General features: G+C 42.6%; 1 protein-coding gene across 4 annotated transcripts in view; it reads left to right on the forward strand.

The window, feature by feature from the left end:
- Positions 1–21568, forward strand: part of VPS13D (vacuolar protein sorting 13 homolog D) — an 87820-nt gene that overhangs the window by 8321 nt on the left and 57931 nt on the right. For 2 of the 4 annotated variants that reach the window (XM_071576002.1, XM_071575999.1), the window contains exons 12-35: positions 601–811; positions 1519–1698; positions 1904–2034; positions 2710–2782; positions 3231–3401; positions 4484–4614; positions 4954–5086; positions 5261–7483; positions 7826–7977; positions 8727–9761; positions 10489–10579; positions 11102–11228; positions 12091–12271; positions 13232–13414; positions 14719–14935; positions 15491–15701; positions 15813–15984; positions 16279–16391; positions 16865–17074; positions 19008–19273; positions 19443–19576; positions 19846–20001; positions 20585–20789; positions 21101–21175. In XM_071576002.1, coding sequence (XP_071432103.1) covers positions 601–811; positions 1519–1698; positions 1904–2034; positions 2710–2782; positions 3231–3401; positions 4484–4614; positions 4954–5086; positions 5261–7483; positions 7826–7977; positions 8727–9761; positions 10489–10579; positions 11102–11228; positions 12091–12271; positions 13232–13414; positions 14719–14935; positions 15491–15701; positions 15813–15984; positions 16279–16391; positions 16865–17074; positions 19008–19273; positions 19443–19576; positions 19846–20001; positions 20585–20789; positions 21101–21175 — 6781 coding nt within the window. Of the gene's footprint in view, positions 1–600; positions 812–1518; positions 1699–1903; positions 2035–2709; positions 2783–3230; positions 3402–4483; positions 4615–4953; positions 5087–5260; positions 7484–7825; positions 7978–8726; positions 9762–10488; positions 10580–11101; positions 11229–12090; positions 12272–13231; positions 13415–14715; positions 14936–15490; positions 15702–15812; positions 15985–16278; positions 16392–16864; positions 17075–19007; positions 19274–19442; positions 19577–19845; positions 20002–20584; positions 20790–21100; positions 21176–21568 lie in introns of all 4 variants that reach the window. The other 2 variants (XM_071575998.1, XM_071576000.1) reach the window with 2 other exon arrangements.

Below are 21568 nucleotides of genomic sequence, written 5' to 3' on the forward strand. Positions count from 1 at the left end.
ATTAGAAGTGTGCCCTTACTGTTAACATTGCAGAAGGGCTCAGTGCCTGCAGTTCTACTGTTGTGTCACTGCACAGTGAAATCTTTGGTCCAGTCATATGAGGATCTTCCCCAGCAGTATCCTTGCCAGAATTTCTAGGGCAGGTACTCTCCATCTTAAAAACAGAGTGGAAATGAGGGCCTGTAAGGAGTATTTTCCCCGAGTAAAGGTGTGGCAGAAGTGAGCCCCATGGAAATGGCTTTCTTAACACACTTCATAAAATATGGACTAATCTCTGTGACAGTTCAATGTCATCTTTCTCAAATACAAATGCTAAAATTTGGAGCTGTGCTTTATGGTATTAAATGACTTCTTGTTTGGTTTAGTGTTCCTAGACTAAGATTTAAATAATGACATATGGCTTCATACATGGTGTGCAGCAGTTAAGGGATGTTTGTTATTTCTGTGCTGCTGCTCTCCTGTAGGTTGAGCATTGACTGGGACACTGCTGGAGTGCTGAGTAAATAGGGGATGGAATGGGGTTTTTACTGTGCTGTGTTTGTGCACTTGTGCTGCTCTTTCCCTGCCCAGCAGTGATGTGTGTGTGTGTTCCATGCTCAGAGTGTCAAGGAGCCCCTGCCTGACACCCCCGGAGGCTCCCCCGCGGCAGAGCCCGCCCATGGCAGCGGCTCTGGGATGCTGCAGTACCTCCAGTCCTGGTTCCCTGGCTGGGGGGGCTGGTATGGAGACACCCAGCACACCTATGGAGGGGAGCCTTTTGAAGGGCTGCTGCCAGACCCCAAGGAACAGTGGAATCCAGAAGACATCCTGGGTATGGAAATACAGGGTTTGTGCCACAGTTGGGTCCCTGGTGCAGGTGAACAGAAGCAGCTCTGGCTCTGTGCTGGGGAAAGACCCTGTGTCAGCTCTGGTTCTGTGCTGGGGAAGGGCCCTGTGTCAGCTCTGGCTCTGTGCTGGGGAAGGGCCCTGTGTCAGCTCTGGTTCTGTGCTGGGGAAGGGCCCTGTGTCAGCTCTGGCTCTGTGCTGGGGAAGGGCCCTGTGTCAGCTCTGGTTCTGTGCTGGGGAAGGGCCCTGTGTCACCTACCCAGGCAGCAGAGTCTCCCTAGAGCTGGACAGCCTGGGGAAGTGTCTCTGGTCCTGGTGAACCTGCTGATTGCCAGAGCATTGTGTGGAATCCATTTGCTTCCCCTGTTCCTGATACTTATGGCAAAGAGCTTTGGGACTTTCTCAGTTCAGGTGGGCGAGGTCATGTCATGGGTCTAACAGGAGCAGTCCTGGGTGGTTGGGGTCCTTGCAGATACAGATTTCTGTCACCTTTACTGAAATAGGAAAGTTCTATGGCATTTCAGTATTCTTAAGGAAAATGTTTTCTCTGCTCTATTTTTTGATCCTGTTTTTCTTCCCTAGAGCGGGGAAATCTTTATTTTCAAATTCACAGAAACGTCTTTGTTCTTCAATAGCCTTCCAGAAACTCAGTTTAATGTATTCTTTTGTTTTTGTTTTATTTTTTTCTATTAGGTTCAGATGAATTTTTTGATCCTGCTGCAGATGCTTCAAACATGAATACCTTTACCAAGAGAGATCATGTTTTTGCTAAATTAAATCTACAGTTGCAGGGTGGCTCTTTCACTCTGTTGCATAAGAAGAAGAAGGTGGTGCCTGCTGAGGAGACAGCTTTTATGCAACTGGAGTTTTCAGGTATTAAGCCCATTTCTGTCTCAAAAAAAGCACCAGAGCTGCCTCACAGTCATTGATGTGTAACAAATTATAGCAATGTTTGGTTTTTTAGTAGGAAATAAATATATATAAGTACTGTCAAAAGTGTTTGTTGGACAGTACTTGTTATCTGTGAAATTTAAGTAAAATTTGAGTAAAGAAATAATTTTATGTATTTCTGTTCTAGGTGTAAAGATCTTGGCAGAATCCCTCCCTCGCAGAAAGTCTTCTCTTCTCAAGGTGCAGCTTGGTGGTCTGTTCCTGAGGGATTTGGCAACAGAAGGGACCATATTTCCTGTTCTCGTTTTCCCAAATCCTGTAGGTGAAAAAACTCTTGAAGTTACTCTGTAGGGTGCATAAGTGTGTATGAAACTTGTTATGCTCACAACCCAGCACATACTTTTCTTATCCCAGAAAGAGAACACGAGAGTCTTGAGGAAAAATTTCCACTTGTTGAATTTTCCCCTCCCTTTGCAAAGATCACTTGTAGAGGTATTCATTTCTTGCTCTGTATGATTGTGACTGTAACCTTACAGTTACCTGTATTGGGAAGAAGGGAATGTGTTGAACAGCATTTGATTTTTGGAACAATCAGCATTGCAGCTTAAGTGATTGTTCTTTTCTGTAAAGCTCTGTGGCCCAAACAGAGGTTTTATTTCACCTCTACACTGGTACACTAAAAGCAGAAACGAATTTCAGAGAAGATTTCAAATCTCTCTTCTGAGCAAACAAAATTTGAATCCAATGCCATGAGATTTCCCCCTGTGTTTTGTACTTTGTACTGGCTGCAGTTTGCACTTCAGCCTGGCTGCTGCAGAGGGGTGTGTTGGCTTCTTGGTCACACCTCCTTCTCCTGTTTGACCATGCCAGGGAGAAAATGTGTGTCATCATCTCACACTGTTCATTTATTTCAACAGAAAAGACTTCTATGCCTGTATCAGGTGCCTTGGTTGATTTTATCTAAATAATCTTTTTCTTTTAAATTCTTACCAGCAAAAAGAGGTTGGCTGCATGTCTTCCTTTGGATTCCAAAGTTTGTCCTCAGAAATGGCTAATCAGAACACTGGTAAAGATTCTGTTTTATGTTTGATAATTCCTCCAAACCAGAATTTCTAAACTGAGTGCCTGGAGTTTGAATTCATGCAAATGCTTTTTGCAAGTGGTAAAGATAAAATCATAGAAGCTTTGTTCAGACACAAGGGTGGATGCAAGTTGGCTTTAAAGAAAGTAAGAAAAGATGTATTTCAAGACAACAGAAGTTGTGTTTTGGTTTAAAAAGGTGGGTAGGAGTTCAGCAGTAAGAGCCCAGTTATACAAATGTTTTTGTGTATACAAACTTATTGAATTGTACAAGTTGAGCACATTACTTGCTTTTCTGTTACTAAGGAATTCTTGGACACTTCTGCTTTCCCAGTAGCACCAGGTCAAAATCAGTTATTAAATTATTTGGGTTTTTTACTTTTGTCTGGTTTTGGTTTTTTTACAACTGCTTTTTGTAACTCATTTTTGTTCAGTTGCAGATCCTGATGCCCCAGTGTTTGAGATGCTTTATGAGAGAAATCCAATCCACAGCACTTTTGAGAGACGCCTGGAAGTCAGTACCAGACCTTTAAATATTATTTACAATCCACAAGCCATTAAGAAAGTAGCTGACTTCTTCTACAAGGGAAGGGTTCATACCTCAGGTTAACCTTTAATGTGTTTTTTTGGTGGAGTTGGGGTTTTGGTGGTGGTTTATATCTTTTCTTGTCTTTAATTTTTATTTCTTTGCATTCTTAGAAATATAAAGCACAAATCAAAGAATCTCCACTTTAAATTCAAATTAAGTCATACTCTGAGTCTTCTCTGGGTGGTTTGTTTTTCCTTTCTTTGTTTTGCTTCTTTGTTTAATTAAATCAGGGATTTGGCAGACTTTTCGTGCCCCCTGAATTAAAATGCATAAATAAGGAGAGCTGGTTCTGTAATGTCTTCTGGAAACTGAGAGAGAATAGCAGGTTTTTTGAGAGGGCAGTTAAAAGAATATTGTATATTTTCTGTTGATTAGATTGTCTGCCCTTTGCTGCAGCTTCTTGAGATACCTTGATTTTTAGCTGTGAACAAACTGGTTCTCTAAATTTCTAAGGGCAAGATTTAGGAGTTTAGTCCCTGAACTTTTAACACTATCTTCTATATAAAGCTCCCTTTGCAGTTTTAGTTGTTAAAGTTCAGTTTGTGAGGAGATGAGAGGTGACAGCAGAAACATCAGAATGTTCTTACAGTACCACTTCTGTTTCTGTTGATTATGGCAGATCCCAAAAGGTTCAAGTTACCAGCACAAGGGACAGGGGGTGACACCTTTTCTCACAAGATGAGAATAGTCCATAAATATTAAAGTTCAAAACAAACAAACCAAATAGAAAAACACTTCCTGCACATTCCACATCTTAGTATTGAATCAGAATTTCCTCTGTTGGCAGGCTTATCACCCTTTCTGCCTCCCTCTAATTTAATAACTCAGGTTGAAGGACTGTCAAATAAAAACCAGGAAAAGGTTAGGGGAGTGTTTTTTTAGTGGAATTGTTTGTTTTGTGCTCAGGTGCTTGCTTTGCTCTGTGCAGCAGCCTGGGGAGTGGGCACAGACAGTGCCTTCCTCCTGCTGTGCTTGCCTGGCCTGTGTGTCACTGCTAAAATTTAAAACACATCTTTCCTTTTCTCCTTCTTTTGTTTTTTTCCTGGTTCAGTAACATGAGCAAAGTTACACCTGGTCCATTTTCCATCTCTTGGGCAGGGTTTGGTTATCAGTCTGAGCTGGAGGCCAGAGTGGCTGAGGCTGCCAGGAGACAGTACAACAGGCTGAAAATGCAGACCAAGGCTGAGATCCGGCAAACCATCGATCGCTTGCTGGTCGGAGACTTCATTGTAAGTTTTCACCCCCAGAATGGTTGTGTAGCTTTTACCCTTTTGTTTTAGGACTCGATGCTGCAAAGAGTGGGATTTGTTGTTGTTGTTTGTGTGGTCTTTGTAAGCAAGTGGGGGGTTTTCAGGTGATTGTTGTGATGTTCCTTTTGCTGACAGGAAATCCATGTCTGTAGTGCAGGGGATGCTTCACCTACTGAAAATGTCTCTTTATTGACTGTAATGGGAGTCTGTGGTTTAACAAGGTACCAGACTTGAGTGTGGCTGCAGTTAGTGCAGTCAGCTCATGGGGTTTTGGTATGTTTTCTTAAGGGCTGTTCCATCTTGCTTTTTAACTTCCAGGAAAACAGCAAAAGCTGGACCGTGTGCCTTGATATCTCTGCCCCTCAGGTGATCTTCCCAGATGATTTCAAATTCGTGGATCCAGTGTTAGTTGTTGTAGATCTGGGAAGGATATTGCTCACCAATTCTCAAGGTATGATACAGAATTATTGTAGCTTTCCAAAAGGATGGCACCAGCAATGCTTTGTGTTTGAAAAACTGCAACTTCAGACTGGGTGACCAGATAATGATGGGAAACTTTTGGAATGGAATGGTTTTTGAATACTTCTGTTTATTTGTTTGTTTACTCTTACTTTTTAATCCACAGAAGAATCTGAAAGAACTGCAGATAATTGTTCCTCAGAGGCCAATGAATTGAGTGATGAAGAATATAAAACACCTCTTGCAACTCCTCCCAACACCCCTCCACCAGAATCCAACACCAATAGTGGTATCAAAATGTCTGAATTTACTGGAGTAGAAATAAGTGAAGAGCAGCTACAGGCACACTTAATGAGTAAAAAAATGTATGAGAGATACACACTTTCATTTATGGACCTTCAGATCATGGTGGGCCGAGTGAAAGACAACTGGAAACACGTTCAGGATAGTGATGTGGGTCCAACCCATGTGGTGGAAAAGTTCAACGTGCACCTGCAGCTGGAGCGCAGACTGATCTACACCTCCGACCCCAAGTACCCGGGGGCTGTGCTCTCTGGCAACCTGCCAGACCTGAAAATTCACATCAATGAAGACAAAATCCTGGCTCTGAAGAACTGCCTTACACAGCTGAGCACGTCTGAAGCTAAGTCTGCAGATGCCCTGCATTTGGGGAGGGACAGGATCTTCGCAGAGGTGGACCAGTTCGGCAGCTTGCACGACTCTGTGATGAACCTCACACAGAGCGTTGTCATGCTGGAGCAGCACACCAGGGAGGTCCTGGTGGAGTCCCAGCTGCTTCTGGCTGAGTTCAAGGTGAACTGCATGCAGCTGGGTGTGGAGAGCAACGGCAGGTACATCTCTGTGCTCAAGGTTTTTGGCACCAATGCCCACTTTGTGAAGAGGCCCTACGATGCAGAGGTGTCCCTGACTGTCCATGGCCTCCTGCTGGTTGATACTATGCAAACATATGGAACAGATTTTGATCTTCTGATGGCTTCTCACAAGAATCTGAGCTTTGATGTGCCAACAGGAAGCCTTCGAGACAGCAGGGCCCAGTCCCCGGTTTCTGGGCCGCGCGACGCACGTCCCATCGATGCAGCTGCTCTGGCAGAGAGAGGCACTGCAGCCTCAAACACTTCACCTGGTAACAATGGCAAAGAGCAAGAGTCCCTGATAAAACTGGAGTATCAGTTTGTGAGTGCAGAGTGCCCATCCATGAACTTGGATAGCAGCCTGCAGGTGATCTCTCTACAGGTCAACAATCTGGATATCATCCTTAATCCAGAGACTATTGTTGAACTGATTGGGTTTCTGCAGAAATCTTTCCCGAAGGACAAAGAAGATTCTAGTCCTCAGCCTTTAATAACGGACTTGGAAAGAGACTGGAGGGAACAGGAAACATTCCAGTCTACTTACGCCCAGAACACAGAGGTAGCAGTTGATATTCACTGGTTGAACATACTCCTCCTCAGGACAGTTGGCATGACAAATGGAGAAAAATATGGCAGAAAAATTGCAACAGCCAGTATTGGTGGCACCAAAGTCAATGTCTCCATGTGCAGTAAACTGGATGTAAATGGCTCTCTTGGATGCCTTCACCTTATGGATCTAACTCAGGACAATGTAAAGAACCAGTATGTGGTGAGCATAGGGAACACAGTGAGGTATGAAAATCTCATGAGTGATGTAGATTACTTTGAATCTTTGTTCTTCAGGCTTGATGATGGGAATAGCCTTCCAGATGCTTTGAGTTTCAGTTTCACAGAAAAGTCAAAAGAGGAGTGTTCTCTCAACCTCAAAATGGCCTCCTTGCACTACAACCACTCAGCCAAATTCCTGAAGGAGCTGACCCTGTCCATGGATGAGCTGGAGGAGAATTTCCGCAGCATGTTGAAGAGTGCGGCTTCCAAAGTCACCACAGTGCTGGCCACCAAGACCGCTGAGTACAGCGAGATGGTTTCCTTGTTCGACCCCACGCCCCGGCCCAGAGATGCTGCCGGCACGGAGGACACCGAGGGCGAGGCCTTTGGGCCACAGCCCCTGCAGACTGAGACCATCAAGCTTATATTAAATGTAAACATTGAATCCCCAATTGTCTCCATCCCCCGAAAGCCTGGCAGCCCTGAGCTGCTGGTAGGTCACCTGGGACAGATAGCAATTCAGAACTTCATACCAGGAGAAGATGAATCCACGAGTGACAGGCTGCAAGTTGAAATTAGAGATATTAAAATGTATTCTCTAAATAGCAGCCAGTTCACAGGCAAGAAGGAGCCTGCCAGCGAGATCCCTCACGGGCCACGCTCCTCCTCGGGGCCTGCCAGCATCAACAGCCAGGAGGAATCCCATTTTACTCGTCATGACTTCTTTGAATCATTACATAAAGGGCAAGGTATGTTAATCAGGAGTCTGAATGACTAATGGGAGTAGTGGATGGTGCTAAGAATGTGTGTTGCCCATAGGTCTGACTGTGTATTCTGTCCCACCTGTCCTGCTGAAATACACTGCTCAGTTTTGATTACTGTGGGCAAGTTGTTGTACTTATATCCATTTTTAGTCTCCCAAGCAAAAACTGAATAGTGCCTGTTATACAGAAATCAGGCAAAACGTAAGTCCAGCATTGCTCAGATCCTGAGCAAGTTCAATTGCTATTACCTGATCTCTTCTGTACAGTCTTTTTAGGGTAGTCAGTTCACTTATTCTAATGTTGTTTTAATTTCACTTTCTTGTAAAGCTTTCCACATTCTGAATAACACCACCATCCAGTTTAAATTGGAAAAGATACCACTAGAGAGAGATTTGGAGTTAACTTTTCCTCTGAGTAATGAAGACTTTGGAGTATCAAGCATTATGAAGATTGAAGGGAAATTTGTGAACCCTCTTCAGGTACAGAAATGTAGTAATTTCCACTATCAATATAAAAGTATTTCCCTGCATAGAAGTAGTTTTCATGCCAATATCTTCAGGTTCAACAATTTGGTAGTTTAGTAATGAGATCCTTACACACACGGATTGAAGAAATAGTCTTAACTCATAACAACAATGATGAACATTTAACCTTGTTTGGGGGCATTTTAGACAACTTTATTAATTTACTTGCCTTGAACACAGAAGGAAAAGTAAATTGTGCCACTGTCCAAATAAGTGCATTTGTAGTTGTAGTGGAAACTAATAATTAAAATGCCATTATCTTGAAAAAAATCTGTACAAGGAGCAGAGGTGTTTAAGTAGAGGAAACTGAAGCTTCTAAAGCTAAGGAAACAAGCAATGATGGCTAAGTAGACTGCCTTTTCCATGTATTACTGTATAATCTCAGCATGGCAAGTTAGGAATAGTTTGTATGGTGAGCTGTTTTGAACTAACTCTGTGTGGATGGTTTTTGCCCAGGAATACAAGGGATCCTCTTCTGGGATCCTCCCCTGGATGTGTCCAGTTGGTGTCATCTTGCAGAGCTAATATGGAAGAATTCTTTTGCTTCAGCTTTGCATTGTACCTCGTTCTTGATTATGTTTAACTTAAAATGAGTGTGGTTTGAAAGTGCAGTCTTTCCATTTGTGAGTTTTTAAACATAGGTACCGATTTTATTAACAGAGAGAACTCTAATGTGATAGTTGTTTCTGTTCTCTGCGTTGTAGGTGGTGTTAGCAAAACATGTGTATGAACAAGTCCTTCAGACTCTGGATAATTTAATTTACAGTGAAGACTTGAACAAATTTTCAACCACTTCTGTATCTCCAACTGATCTTAGTTCTCCTTCAGCATCACTTCATAGCACAGGCACAGAATTCTCCAGTGAGCGGAAGGAAAATGGCTTGTTCAGCCACTCCAGTTTTAATTCTGTTCCAAACAAGTCCTTAGCTGTCAGGGAAACAAAGTCTTTCACTCAGATTCAAGCAAACTTTCGTATCTCCGAGCTCCAAGTTCAGCTCAGTGGTGATCTCACCCTTGGGGCACAAGGCCTTGTCAGCCTTAAGTTTCAGGATTTTGATGTTGAGTTTGCCAAAGATCACCCGCAGACCTTGTCCATTCAGATTGCCTTGCGCTCCCTGCTGATGGAGGACCTCCTGGAGAAGAACCCAGACTCCAAGTACAAGAACCTCATGGTGTCCCGGGGAGCCCCCAAGCCCTCCAGTTTAGCCCACAAGGAGTACCTTTCCCAGTCCTGCCCCTCGGTGTCCAATGCAGAGTACCCAGACATGCCTCGCTCCCTCCCCTCCCACATGGAGGAGGCACCCAATGTCTTCCAGCTGTACCAAAGACCAGTCTGTGCCTCCCGTAAGAAGCCAAAAGAAGATGCTGATTCTGAGTATCCTCAGACTCCACCTCCTTCTCCAACAGCAGACAGATCCAGGTTGCCCTGTGGAAAAAGTAACTTTGATGATTCATTAGTTCATATCAATGTATTTATAGTGGATAGGAAACATCCTGAATTTTCCTCTCGCTATAACAAAATTAACCGTAGTGTAGACGTTGATTTTAATTGTCTAGATGTCTTAATAACTTTGCAAACTTGGGTAGTGATTCTGGATTTCTTTGGGATTGGATCCACTGCTGATAACCATGCTATGAAGCCGCAGCCTGAAGATACTCAGCAGACAATCAAATCAGAAATAAGTTCCTTGTCAGCCTCTCAAGCCCAAGAGCCTGTAAACACTAAGCTGGATCTGAAGGTATACTTGAGATGCAAAACAGTAACTGGATTGTCTGTCATAAAACCTCTGGTTTATAGAAAGCTAAGGTGACATTTACATTAAATGTTTTAGATTCTAGTGGGGAATGTGAATAAATTCAAAAACAGATTCAAACTCCCATAGGAGTTACAGGAAAGCAAAACATTTGCAAAACGATTGGCTCCCTTGCTCTGTGACCCTCCTGTCCTGAATGTTAAAGTTGCTTCAGTATTAAAGACCTGGCAGTTGGCCCTGTGCTCTTCTAGGTACTGTGGAGTTTATTTGCACAAAAATAAGAATATACTTTCTTATATATGGAGCTCCATATACACACCCATATGTGCAGCTTACGTGTATCTCCATGTGTGTCTGTATATCGGGGTGTATGACCATGGTTTTTTAAGAAAAGACCATGATGTAAATGTAGTTTTTGCCCAAAGGTCCTGCAGTCTAACTCAGATGTGACAAGTCTTCAAAGATAAAAAGATGAAGATGACAGTGCTGGGATTTGTTGTTGGCCTGGTCATTCTGAGTGCCTTGGGAGACCTGTTAATGTGCAAACAAGGCAGTGAAAATGCTGCTTTCCTTCAGTGTCTCCCAACCAGATTGCTGTTGTTTGCCATTCATGTGTTGCAGTGCAATTGTGTTGAAAAATAAACTAATCAAGATGCCCCAGCTCTGCAGTAATGTTGTTTAATACCAATTTGTTCCTCTTTTGTTTGACCAGGTCCATTCCTTGTCGTTAGTCCTGAATAAGACAACCAGTGAGCTTGCTAAAGCCAGTGTGGCAAAACTGGCAGCACACTTGGAACTGATTGGTGAGTAGCTGGAAGGGCTGAGGTTGTTTGCAGCTTCACACACAGGGAGGTGTGCACTGGAGTTGTGATTTGAAGTGCTTTGAGTTTGGTGCTCACTGGGTATTCGTGTTTTTCCTGGGCAAGATGCACATTCTGTCTCACTGCTGCTCCCTCTGCTTTGTCAGGCTTGCTTTGAAATCCTGGCAGCCCTCCCAGCTCTCAAACCCTTGATCATTTTAGCTGAGACTGGCTGGGATTTTAGTACTTCACTTCCACAGAGCTGAGCAATAGTGTTTATTACTGTTTCAGAGAAAAAAAAGCAGCTGTAACTAAGTTCTTGCAAATCAAAGTGGTGTGATCACATGATGTGTATAAAGCAGAGTTATGTCTGGGTTAATCTTGTAGCAGAAAGATGTGATTTGCTTTAATTGAAAGTGATTTATTTAATTACTTTTAATGAGGTTATTCCACTAATAGAAACTTCTGGTGTTTAGCAACTTATCTCTGTTTGAGGATCCTGGTTGTCTGCCCTTTGTTTTGCAGAGGGAGATTTAGCCTTGCAGGGAAGTATTGGAAGTCTGTCCTTAAGTGATCTTACAGCTCATGGAGAATTCTACAGAGAACGTTTCACTACAAGTGGTGAAGAAGCTCTCATTTTCCAAATTTTTAAGTATGAATTTAAACTTCTTGTTACCCACTATTAACTCCAGCTCCCAACAGCCCCAAAACCTGAACAAAGCCAGAAAACCCAAACCCACAACTCTCAGACCTGCATGATTCTGCTTTGGCCTCTTGGCACCTAAATGAAACTGTGACATTTTCAGTCATAAACTTATGATTTTTAATTTTTCTCTGTCTGCTATTTACATGGTTTATCAAGAAAAGTAGCTTTTTATTTCCCTCTAAAGCTGTTCTTGAAACTATTTATGTTGATAGGTTGTTCCTAAATAAAATAGAAGTTTTTGTTTAAAAGATGGAAGAAATTTTCAAGTGATGAAATAGATTTTGCATTGCTCCTTACCTTTGGAATTAGGGGGTTGCTTTTGTCATAGTGTACATTTGAATTTCTTCTGCTTTGTTTAAAGCAATAGTTCTTATCCTCTGCTGTTTTCCACCCCCTCCTCCAGCACTGGAATTAATCAGATTAGAAATTACTCCAGTAATGTTATGGGATTGATTTCAAATATTGCAGCACACACAGTTTCACAGTTGAATGCAAACACTGTCATGCAGTGGAGCTCTTACCTTAAGAGCCACTGATGCAAAATCACCAAGGGCCCATCTGGTATGCGGAGAGAAAAGGTACATTCCAAATGTAGAATTTTCCTGTTGCTTACTTAAAACTCAGCAGCACCTAAATATACATAAATCAGAAATAATTAATACAAACCCAGTTTGTCATGTCTGTAATTGGAACAGTTTTGATAACACGCCGTGAGCACGGGTTAAATCCTCTATATTGTTATTTTGAGTGCAGAACAGTGACTGAGCTGTTTGTGAAGCGTGGCTGAGGTTCCTTTGCCCTTGCCCAGGTACGGGAGGGCAGACCCGCTGCTGCAGAGGGACTGTGACGTGTGTGTCACCCTGAGGATGGCGTCGGTGCAGTACGTGCACACCCAGCGCTTCCAGGCCGAGGTGGTGTCCTTCATCCAGCACTTCACTCAGCTGCAGGATGTCCTGGGGAGGCAAAGAGCAGCAATTGAAGGACAAACAGTATGTCTGGCATGATCTTCTGTTCTTTCCCACCTTATTTCTGGAAGTTGAAATGCAGTATATAATTTATGTTAACGCAGCAACTCAAGTGACTTGAAATGGTGGGAGGGTTTAGATGTCTGACGTTGCTGCAAATTTCTCATGTTGGAGTCCAAAGACCTTATTTAGGTCTTATTCTGCTGCTATTTGAAAGTGTAGAATACCAAACTTGCACATTATGTAAAACTTTGGCACCTGGAGCCTGCAGGACAAAAAGGGTCAAGGTGTTACCTTGCCTTTTTCTCCACTGTTCACCAGGTGATAATACCTGAGTAAGGAGAACCAAGGCAGAAGTTCTGCTGTTCCACTCAGGTGTATGTCTGGGTCACTTTGCTGGTTGCCAGAGTGAGAAAATCAGATGCTGAACTTCTGCATGAGAGAAAGTTTCAACAAACATGACAGTCATGGACTATGTTGTTGCAAACCTCATGTGGAAGTGATTAATATAGTTATTAGTGATAGTCTTGTTGAAAAGTTGCTTCTCATAATTGAATGAAAGACAGCGAGTACTTGGATCTGTTAAAATGCTTCTCTGTGCATCACTTGGAGAGTTTGAGTCTGATTTTGAAACATCTGTTCTAAATGATGTGTTTTTTTCCTTTTGTAAATTTTCTTAAGTAATCTATTAAGCAGAGTCTGTTCTGCCCTCAGCTCGGTGGTGACAGTGTGTGTGTCACTGCTGATGCTGCACCTCCTGCTCGGGTATCTCCTGTTGGCATTGAAATCCCTTTTTATGAGCCTTTATTCTCTGCCTAAAACAAGAGTTTGAGGTGTCCTTTTTTGGTATAAAATCGCACCACATCCTAATTTTGTAAATCAAGAAGCAACGTTCCTGAGTTCAGTACCAATGAGTGTGAAATAATCACCTGCTTCCTGGAATGTCTGCAGTTATTTTTTCAAATGGGTTTTTGCTGTTCCCAGGTGAGAGATAAAGCCCAGAGAGCATCCCGAGTTCTGCTGGATATCGAGGCTGGTGCTCCTGTCCTGCTCATCCCTGAGAGCTCCAAGTCCAACAGTCTGATTGTAGCTAACCTGGGAAAGCTGAAAGTCAAGAACAGGTTCCTGTTTGCAGGAATGCCAGGCACCTTTTCCTTAAAGAACAAGGTAAGAACAGCACCTCTTCATCCAACAGCTTGTGGGTTTTATTTCTAGATTCTGGTAAATGGTTCAGACACGTTTGACTTTATATACAGACTTTGTGCTCCTGCTAGTGAGTCTGTGCCAGTGTGCAGTGTGTGGGTCAGTGCTGAGGGGCTCCCAGATTCTGTGTGCACAGTAACTGTATTTCAGCCTGCACAGGCTGTGTTGTGCAGCCCTGTGGAAATGCAGGAGTGTGACATGGCTTAGGTGTGGTTTGGCTTCTTTCCCGTGGTGGTTTTGTTTTCATGTTTTCTCTGTCCTGTGTTTATTTTTGAGGATCGGATATTACAAGGCAATGCCTACAAGGATCCTGTTTTATTTGAGGTATTTCACATCTTTATGGCAGTGCTCAGGTGCTCCTCATTCATTTAAGGAAAAAGGAAATATTCTTGTGGAATTTAGCACTGTAAAAAGTTCCTTCCTTAAAAATGAGGTTTCTCTTCCAAAGATTTTGCTAAATTCTATAAGAATTGGATTTAAATTTGCTGTGGTGTGTTCTTTATGCATGTCTGAGGAGCTGTTAATTGCATAAATTCATAGATTTTTACATGATGTGGTGACTTTTCTTTGCATGTACTTTTCAGTCTTGTCTTTACATGTTGAAGTTAAATGTTAATGTCTTCAAATTTTTTTCCTTAAAGTCCTGGATCATGATTGCAGTGACTTTTTTCCATTTTTTTCCTAATATTTTAAACTACATAAGGCAAGAAAAGGGTCATTCCATCATGGAAGGCTGTGAAGTTGGTCAGGCCAGATTTCTGGGAGAAGAAATTCCTCATGTTGATGTGACCTTTGCTGGTGAACTTACCCTTGGCAGGTTTTTGGTGCAAGGCAGCTCAGAAGACTTCCATGGCATATGTTATTTTCATCACCTGAAAACCAACTTAAAATATGTAACCATCTTTATTCTACAGAAATGTTTAATATTTTGACAGTCTTACCCTCCATTTTGTATTAATTTCATTTACATGAGAGTTTCTTGTTTTGTGCAAAACCCTCTAATTTTGAATTAGTTTCTCATTGAAAAGATTTCACAGCTTTTTGGGAAATCTTGCTGGAATGAACTATTTTAAAAGAAAATGTTTTTATCTACTGTTAAGGTTATAGGAAAAGGTTTGGCCATTTTTTTACAGTACAAGGTACTGGCATTCAAATAAAACATTTCAGTTCTTGGCAGGAATTTGTTGCAGCTTGAACCTTGGGGCATTGGTTCCTTAGAACTTAAATTAAATACCTAATAATAATCATAAAATGACTTTCTTTAGCAGGATTCAGTGCAGTTTTCATCTCCTTTGGGAACCCCAAAACACAGCATGAAGAAAACAAGTGCTGATGAGCCAAAGGCAGAGATGGAAGGACTGGTCATGAAAAAATCAGCAGGAACAAACATTTCGAGGCTGAAAACTGAGCCTGCCCTGAACCCCTCGAGCAAACACCAGGGGCACCAGCCCAGGCTGCCTGTTGTGCCCAGCCCTGAGAGCCCAGGTATGTGAGAGCAGGAGAAACAAACCCCACAGGGCTCCTTTTCCTGGTGAAACAGGGCAGTGACATTTTGCTTGGGTCTCCTGGGGCACTAAGAAAAGAGGCTCTGGGTGTTAAGATTGTGGATTTGAAAAGAAATGACTTCTTAGCTTTCAGCCTGATTTTTGCAGCTTAAAAGATTAAGGAGTTGTAGTTCAGTTCCTGGAGGAACAATCCTGCAGTGTAGGTGTGCATGAGATGCATATTGCAGACTTATATATGAGGGTAGGTGGACTCTGAATTGTATTCAGAGTTTACTTTTACCTCTGAGTGAGTTGATGTCTGGTAGTTACAGATAGTGATGTGTGGATAAAAAAAAATGAAATAAAATGAAGACTAAATTAAATTTCTTTTTAAGGTGAATGAGGCCAGTATCTGGTAGTTACAGACAGTGATGAGTGTGAATAAAAAATTGGAATAAAATCAAGACTAAATTAAATTCCATGTTAAAAGTAAGTTGCAATAGTTTTGTACAGATGCTGTTTTTTTCTTTCTGAATGTGTTATCTCCTCCTTGCAGAGGATCACATCTGCCTCTTAGACTGCATTGTGGTTGATCTGCAGGACATGGACATCTTTGCTGCCCAGAGATACCAGAGAGAGTATTCCAAGGGTGTGGAAGATGCCAGTGCAGACCTGAGCTTTCCATCCTACCTGGTGAGGCAGACAGGAGGGAGCCTGCTGACAGAGCCCTTCAGGCTGAAGTTACAAGTGGAGAGAAACCTGGACAAGTGAGTGTGAACGGAATCCCTCTGTGCTGTCAGCCTAAAGCTGTGCTTTCCTGAAAGCCTTGGCTGCTGTGTCAGAGCCCTGGGCATGCTGAGGTGTCCCCTGTGTTCCAGGGAGCTGAGCCACGCCGTTGCAGACATCTCCATCCATGGCAGCCTCTCCTCAGTGCACTGCTCCCTGGACCTGCCCAAGTACCGGCTGATCCGGGGGCTGCTGGAGAACAACCTGGGCGAGCCCACCGAGGAGTTCATGCGCCCCTACGACCTGCAGGACCCCAGGATTCATGTAAGGGGAACTGTGCACCTGGAATTCTGTCCTGGGATGCCTGGGGGGGTTGCTGGTGGCAGCAGCGTTGTCAGAACAAAGCTGTGCACCAGTGGTGTGGGAATGGATTCATGGACATGGTCGAGGTGAAGGCCACAAAGCTGTGGAATGGAACGTTTCCCCAGTAATGGGTGATGAAACTCCTTCAGGGAGGAGGACCCAGAGCTGTTTGCATTTGTCTGGAATAAGATTTAATTCAGAAATGGCAGTTAAACAGATGCTCTGAAAAAGCATGTTGGTGTGTTCCACTTCCAGACAGTTTTGAGTGGAGAAGTGTACACCTCCATGTCATTCCTCATTGACATGGTTAACGTGAGCCTGGAGCTGATGGATCCCAAGGGAAGGGATGGATGCAGCTCTTTAGCCAGGTAAGAGTCTCCTTTTGGTACTGAATACCTTACCCTAAATACTGTGCTCATAATTAGAGTTCAAATTGAGAGTTTGAGCTGATCTGAAAGATGGAAGGGAATGACACTGTTCTAAAACCACCATCTGTGTCTTTCCAGTTGTCTTTGAAGTAACTCTTGAGTAATCAGTTGACTTGCCCAAGATAAATAGTATTTTAATTAAGAAAATTTTGAGAGCTAATGTTAAAAATCTGTATTTGTGCTATGTTGGCTTGTTTGTTTTTTAATGCAGAACGTTCTGTATCACTGGAAAATATTATTACATACACTATAGATCTGCTTTCTATCTCTGTGACATGAGATGTGATCATAGTTGTTTAGAAAATACCTAAATGGAAGATATCAGCAGTATATCATACTTTTAAATCAAGTGCCTTCAAGGAATAAATAAACTATGTCTCTTCAATGTGTTATTCTGCTTTTTACTCTCCCAGGTTTGATTTCAAGAAATCCAAGTTGCTTTTTGAAAGCTCCTCAAATGGAACAAAGTCTGTCAATCTGGTTTCCCATTCCATGATGGCCTTTGACACCCGTTATGCTGGACAGAAATACACTGCAGGGCCCCCAAATGTCTTCAGCTGCATCTTCCAGTCCTCCAAGAACAGCAGCAGCCCAGGAGCCATCCAGATCGAACTGCACTTCAGGTGGGTCATTCTGGGGTTTCTTTGGTTTTAATAAGGGCATGAACAGGATTCTCCTGGTTTCCATACACTTGTTATTAGTGTGGATAAACTTGCTGGTGTTGTTTTTAAATGTGGTGACATTTTTGGGGTGGTCAGTGGTACTTGATAGATTGAAACCTGCAGTTAATTGAAATTAACTGAAAGTGGGGGTTTTTTCCCCCTTTTTGCAATAAAATTTAGATTTTAATGTGTAATGAATTAAATGAAGTACTGACCTATTAAAAATCAACAGTGCTTAAAGCTTGATAAGTCTGGCCTACCCTTTTTGCATGAAACCAGTTTGTGGACTCTGTAATATCAGTTGCACAAAAGCTGTTTCCCAGCAGGTGTCACACGTGCCTTACTGAGAGCATCACATACTGCCTGAAACAGCTCCTCTTTCAGAATCAGTCTCTGTATTCTCTTCTGTATTCTGTCCTATCTTGTTTGTTTTTCTTATCTGTTAGTCTAATGTAGTATTGAAAATGAGAATATGGAGTATAATGTCACACCTGTATCAGTGTAGTGTTTGGTTGGGGGATGTTAACTAATGGAAAGGAGGGTGAAGTGAGATGATCAGAGATGTTGCTTTTACTTTTGGTCACATTTACTGACCAGACTCAGTTTTCTCACTCTTCTATAAGTGTGGCACCTTCTGAAGCAGTTGCAGGAGTAATGTAGGGAAAAATCTGTGAACTATTTCAGACCAACAGAAAATCTTGAAGACTTTTGTTCATAAAAAACAACCAAGGAAACTTTAGGCGATTGAGATATTTGTTTTAAAGATTTGGATGGTGCATGGTGGTTTGAAGCACTTAATAACTGTGTTCAGAAAGACACCAACATTTTAATTTGAATAAAACTAAGATAGGATTTACTAAAAAAACCCTGAAAACCCACCAAATAGTTTTCACAGGACTGTTGAGTCAGTAGCTGCCTCCATTAGGCACAGTTAGTGAGTTTGCACAGTGCAGCCTAATCTGATTTATGAGTGATGGTTTCAAGAGTCTGCTTCCCAACTCTCCTGCTTTTAAACTGCAGCCACAGCAGCATGTGTTCTGTTTTTAGTGGTGAGAGCATCCTTGGCACTGCATGGAGCTGCTGGCAGAGCTCACGATGGGGCTGTGCTGGCTGGTGCCGTTTGAAATCTCCCGAAGAGCCAGGGAGGGTTAAAGGCTTGTGCTGCTGGAAGCAGAGCAGACAGGCTGCTCTCACAAAGGATTGCAGTTCTTTGGAGATTTTATAGTCCACAATGTGCTGGATATAAAATCGTTTCATGGTACTTAAGCACTTAGATGAGTTTCCAGTTAGCATGACCAAACCTAAGTGGTATTCCAGATCCTGAAGCCAAACACTTTTATCCCTCCTAGCCAGACACTCAGAATGTGGTGCTGGGAGTTCAGGCAGGCTGACATTTTTGGGGGATGACAGAGCAGCTTCCTGTGCTGCAAATGCTGTCAGGGTGTGAGAGGAAACACTCTGAGTGTCTCTTCTCAGAGCCAGGGCTGAGTTTCACACGCAGCACGTTGGGTTTGATACCCAACAGATGTAAAATGATAATAGAAAGATCAGTTTTAAAATCTGAGACTTTGTGAATTAATATTCATAATGTAAATGTATTAAAGGAGCTTTTATAAATGTCTTGTTACATAGTTTTTCAATTCAGTCTTTCTGTCGTTGCCACTTAGAATTCATGCACTTAAGTTCTGTTGGGTCCCTGTGGGTACAGCAACTTGATGAATTTCAATTTTTTATGTATCTCTATTTCTTTTTATTTAAAGGCCACATACTCTGTAGACCAAGTGTATCCCTATAACATTCTGTATAGTTCTTACTAGAGGCTCGTAGTTTTCATCATGATTTTAAATATATCCAAGGTCTAAAGTTCACTTATATTCTTTTCTCCTCTTGAAAGGTCTACGAAGGATTCCTCCAGTTTCACAGTTGTTCTGAACAATCTTCGTGTGTTCCTGATATTTGACTGGTTGTTGCTGGTCCATGACTTTCTGTGCACTCCTGGAGACCCCAAAAAGCGGGACCATGCCCCGTCCTCCCGGCAGAGAACTCCCCTCAGTGACCCAGCTGTGCTGCCCAAGGCGGTGAAGAGCGGGGTCGTCACCAAACGCTCCTCCCTGCCTGTGACTGCAGAAAAGCAGCTGGAGGTCAAGGTCAATGTGACAGGTAACTGTGCTCTGTGGGGCTTTTGTGGGAGCTTTTCTCATTAAAACCCATGTGCTGGTGTAAAACTGGAGCTGTTAAGGGAGATGAGGAAACCTCTCACAAATGCTTCAGATGCCTTCATGGTCCTGCCAGCTGCCCTGGTTATTGTGAGCTGTTCTGTTTGGTTAAGGAACCGAGTTTGTGGTGGTTGAGGACATGTCTTGCTTCGATACCAACGCCATCATTTTGAAGGGGACGACGGTTCTCACTTACAAGCCCAAGCTGTTGGATCGCCCTTTCTCTGGGAGTTTGTTTGGCATTGAGGTGAGAAGAAAGAGATTTGCTTTTGTAAAACAGCTAAAATTAGAGGAGCTTGTGAAGATACTTCACTATAGGTATATATCAAACAGGAGTAATACACAAATGATTTTTGAAGTTTGTTAGTTCCTCTTCAAATGCCCCCATTTTATAGAGTTTTATGTAGTTTCTCTTAAGGCATTGAAACACTTGACTGTAACCTCAGAATAATGGTAGTTCTAGCCTGGCCTGTTCCCTCAGTTCATAATTTTTTTTTAATAATTTGCACTTTTTAGGTGTTTTCGTGCCGGTTGGGCAATGAGCAGGAGACTGCACTGTCAATCATTGACCCAGTGCAGATTCACATGGAGCTTGTGGGGAGTGCCTCCTACCCCAGTGGTTCAGGACTGCTGGATGCTTTCAACAGTGAAGATTTTCCTCCTATTCTAGAGGTAATACTAAAGGCCTGAATAAAACTGTATGTGGTAGAGAATACTGGACCATGATCTAGCACAGATATTTTATGCCCACGGACTCAATAGAAGACTTTCAAAGGCATAAGAAAAGAATAAGATTATTTTTTCCTGAAGTGAAAAAGAGAAAGAAACAAACATGATGAAAATGCTCTTAGTGGTAAGGAATGAGTGAATTTTGGAATATATTATAGAGACCAGTAGTGGGGGAAAGAAGTGGGCTGGTAATCTAGACATGGTAGTTACTAATAACTAAAAGAAAAAGGTGTATTTCTGTATCTAATTGTTAGAGCTTATTAGAAGGGAATTCTATTTAGAGACATTTTTTCCCATTATACCAAAGTAAAACTTTTTTCCCCTGAGATGTGCTTTTAACACTTTTGACTGTTGGTAAATAACAGGTTTGCCAATTTTATTATTAGAGCTTTAAAACACTGTGGTCATCAAATTTTGACACTAAATTTTGTCTCTCTTTGGGTAAAGCTTTATTAATATCCAAAGTGTACGAGAAAAATTATGTAGAAAAGGGTAAGTGACTCTTATATTTTATTTTTTCATTTAGATTCAGCTGCAGGCACTGGATATCAGACTGTCCTACAATGATGTTCAGCTCTTCCTGGCAATTGCAAAGTCAATCCCACAGCAGACCAGTGCAGCTCTGCCCGACTCAGCTGCTGCCAGTGCTGCCCATGCCCCCAGCACAGCACTGGGGGCTGAGGCCCAGGAGGGCAGGGAGGTGTCCAAACGGGCGCTGGATCCTGTGCTTGGTACGTGTTCAGCTGTTGGAGTGAAGCCATTGCTCTGACTAAGGGAGGTTTCCCCAAGGTGAAGCTGGTCTAAGTGCTTAGCACAGGAGATGTTGGTATGTCACTGGTGTAAACCCCTGTTGATTGGGATTCCCTGATGATGGCATTATCCTGCTGGCACTGTAGAAACAGTACAGGCCGTGCTGGATCATGTGCTTTTACAGTTGCACTCTTAAACAAAGCCCCATTTTTGAAGCAGCCCCACCTTGACTGTAGCAGTGAAATGCAGTAGGTGGCTGTGCAGGTCTCTGATGGCTCCCTGTCCTTTGCAGAGGTGCAGCTGGCCCGGCTGCAGGAGCTGGGCTTCGCTGTGGAGGACTGTCGGAAAGCTCTGCTCGTCTGCCAAGGTAACATCCCGTGCTGAGCTGCCTTGCAGGTTGTTCATGTTGCCTTAATTGCAGTTAAGTAAAAACTCCAGACTGTAGGTAGCTGATGCACAGGCAGTGTTCCCTTCTTCAGAATTTCTTTACTTTGGCTCTGTGTTGGAATAATCTTGAACATTCTTTTTCCTGTTCTGCTGCTGTGTAGAACCCACCCCACAAAGATTCTGTCTGCCCTTTGGGATGTGATATGTGGGGTGTTTGACTGTATTTTGTTTGGGGGGTTGGGTTATGTGCAGATTTATTCTTTTTGATGTTGTCCTTGCTTCTTGCTGTTATCCATCTATCCATCTCTTCCCCTTGAGAGCACATGTTTTCATCTCTCCCTTTTTGAATTATATTTTCCCTGTTCCTCCAAGC

Source organism: Pithys albifrons, chromosome 22, assembly GCF_047495875.1.
Source record: "Pithys albifrons albifrons isolate INPA30051 chromosome 22, PitAlb_v1, whole genome shotgun sequence".
Taxonomy (NCBI): domain Eukaryota; kingdom Metazoa; phylum Chordata; class Aves; order Passeriformes; family Thamnophilidae; genus Pithys; species Pithys albifrons.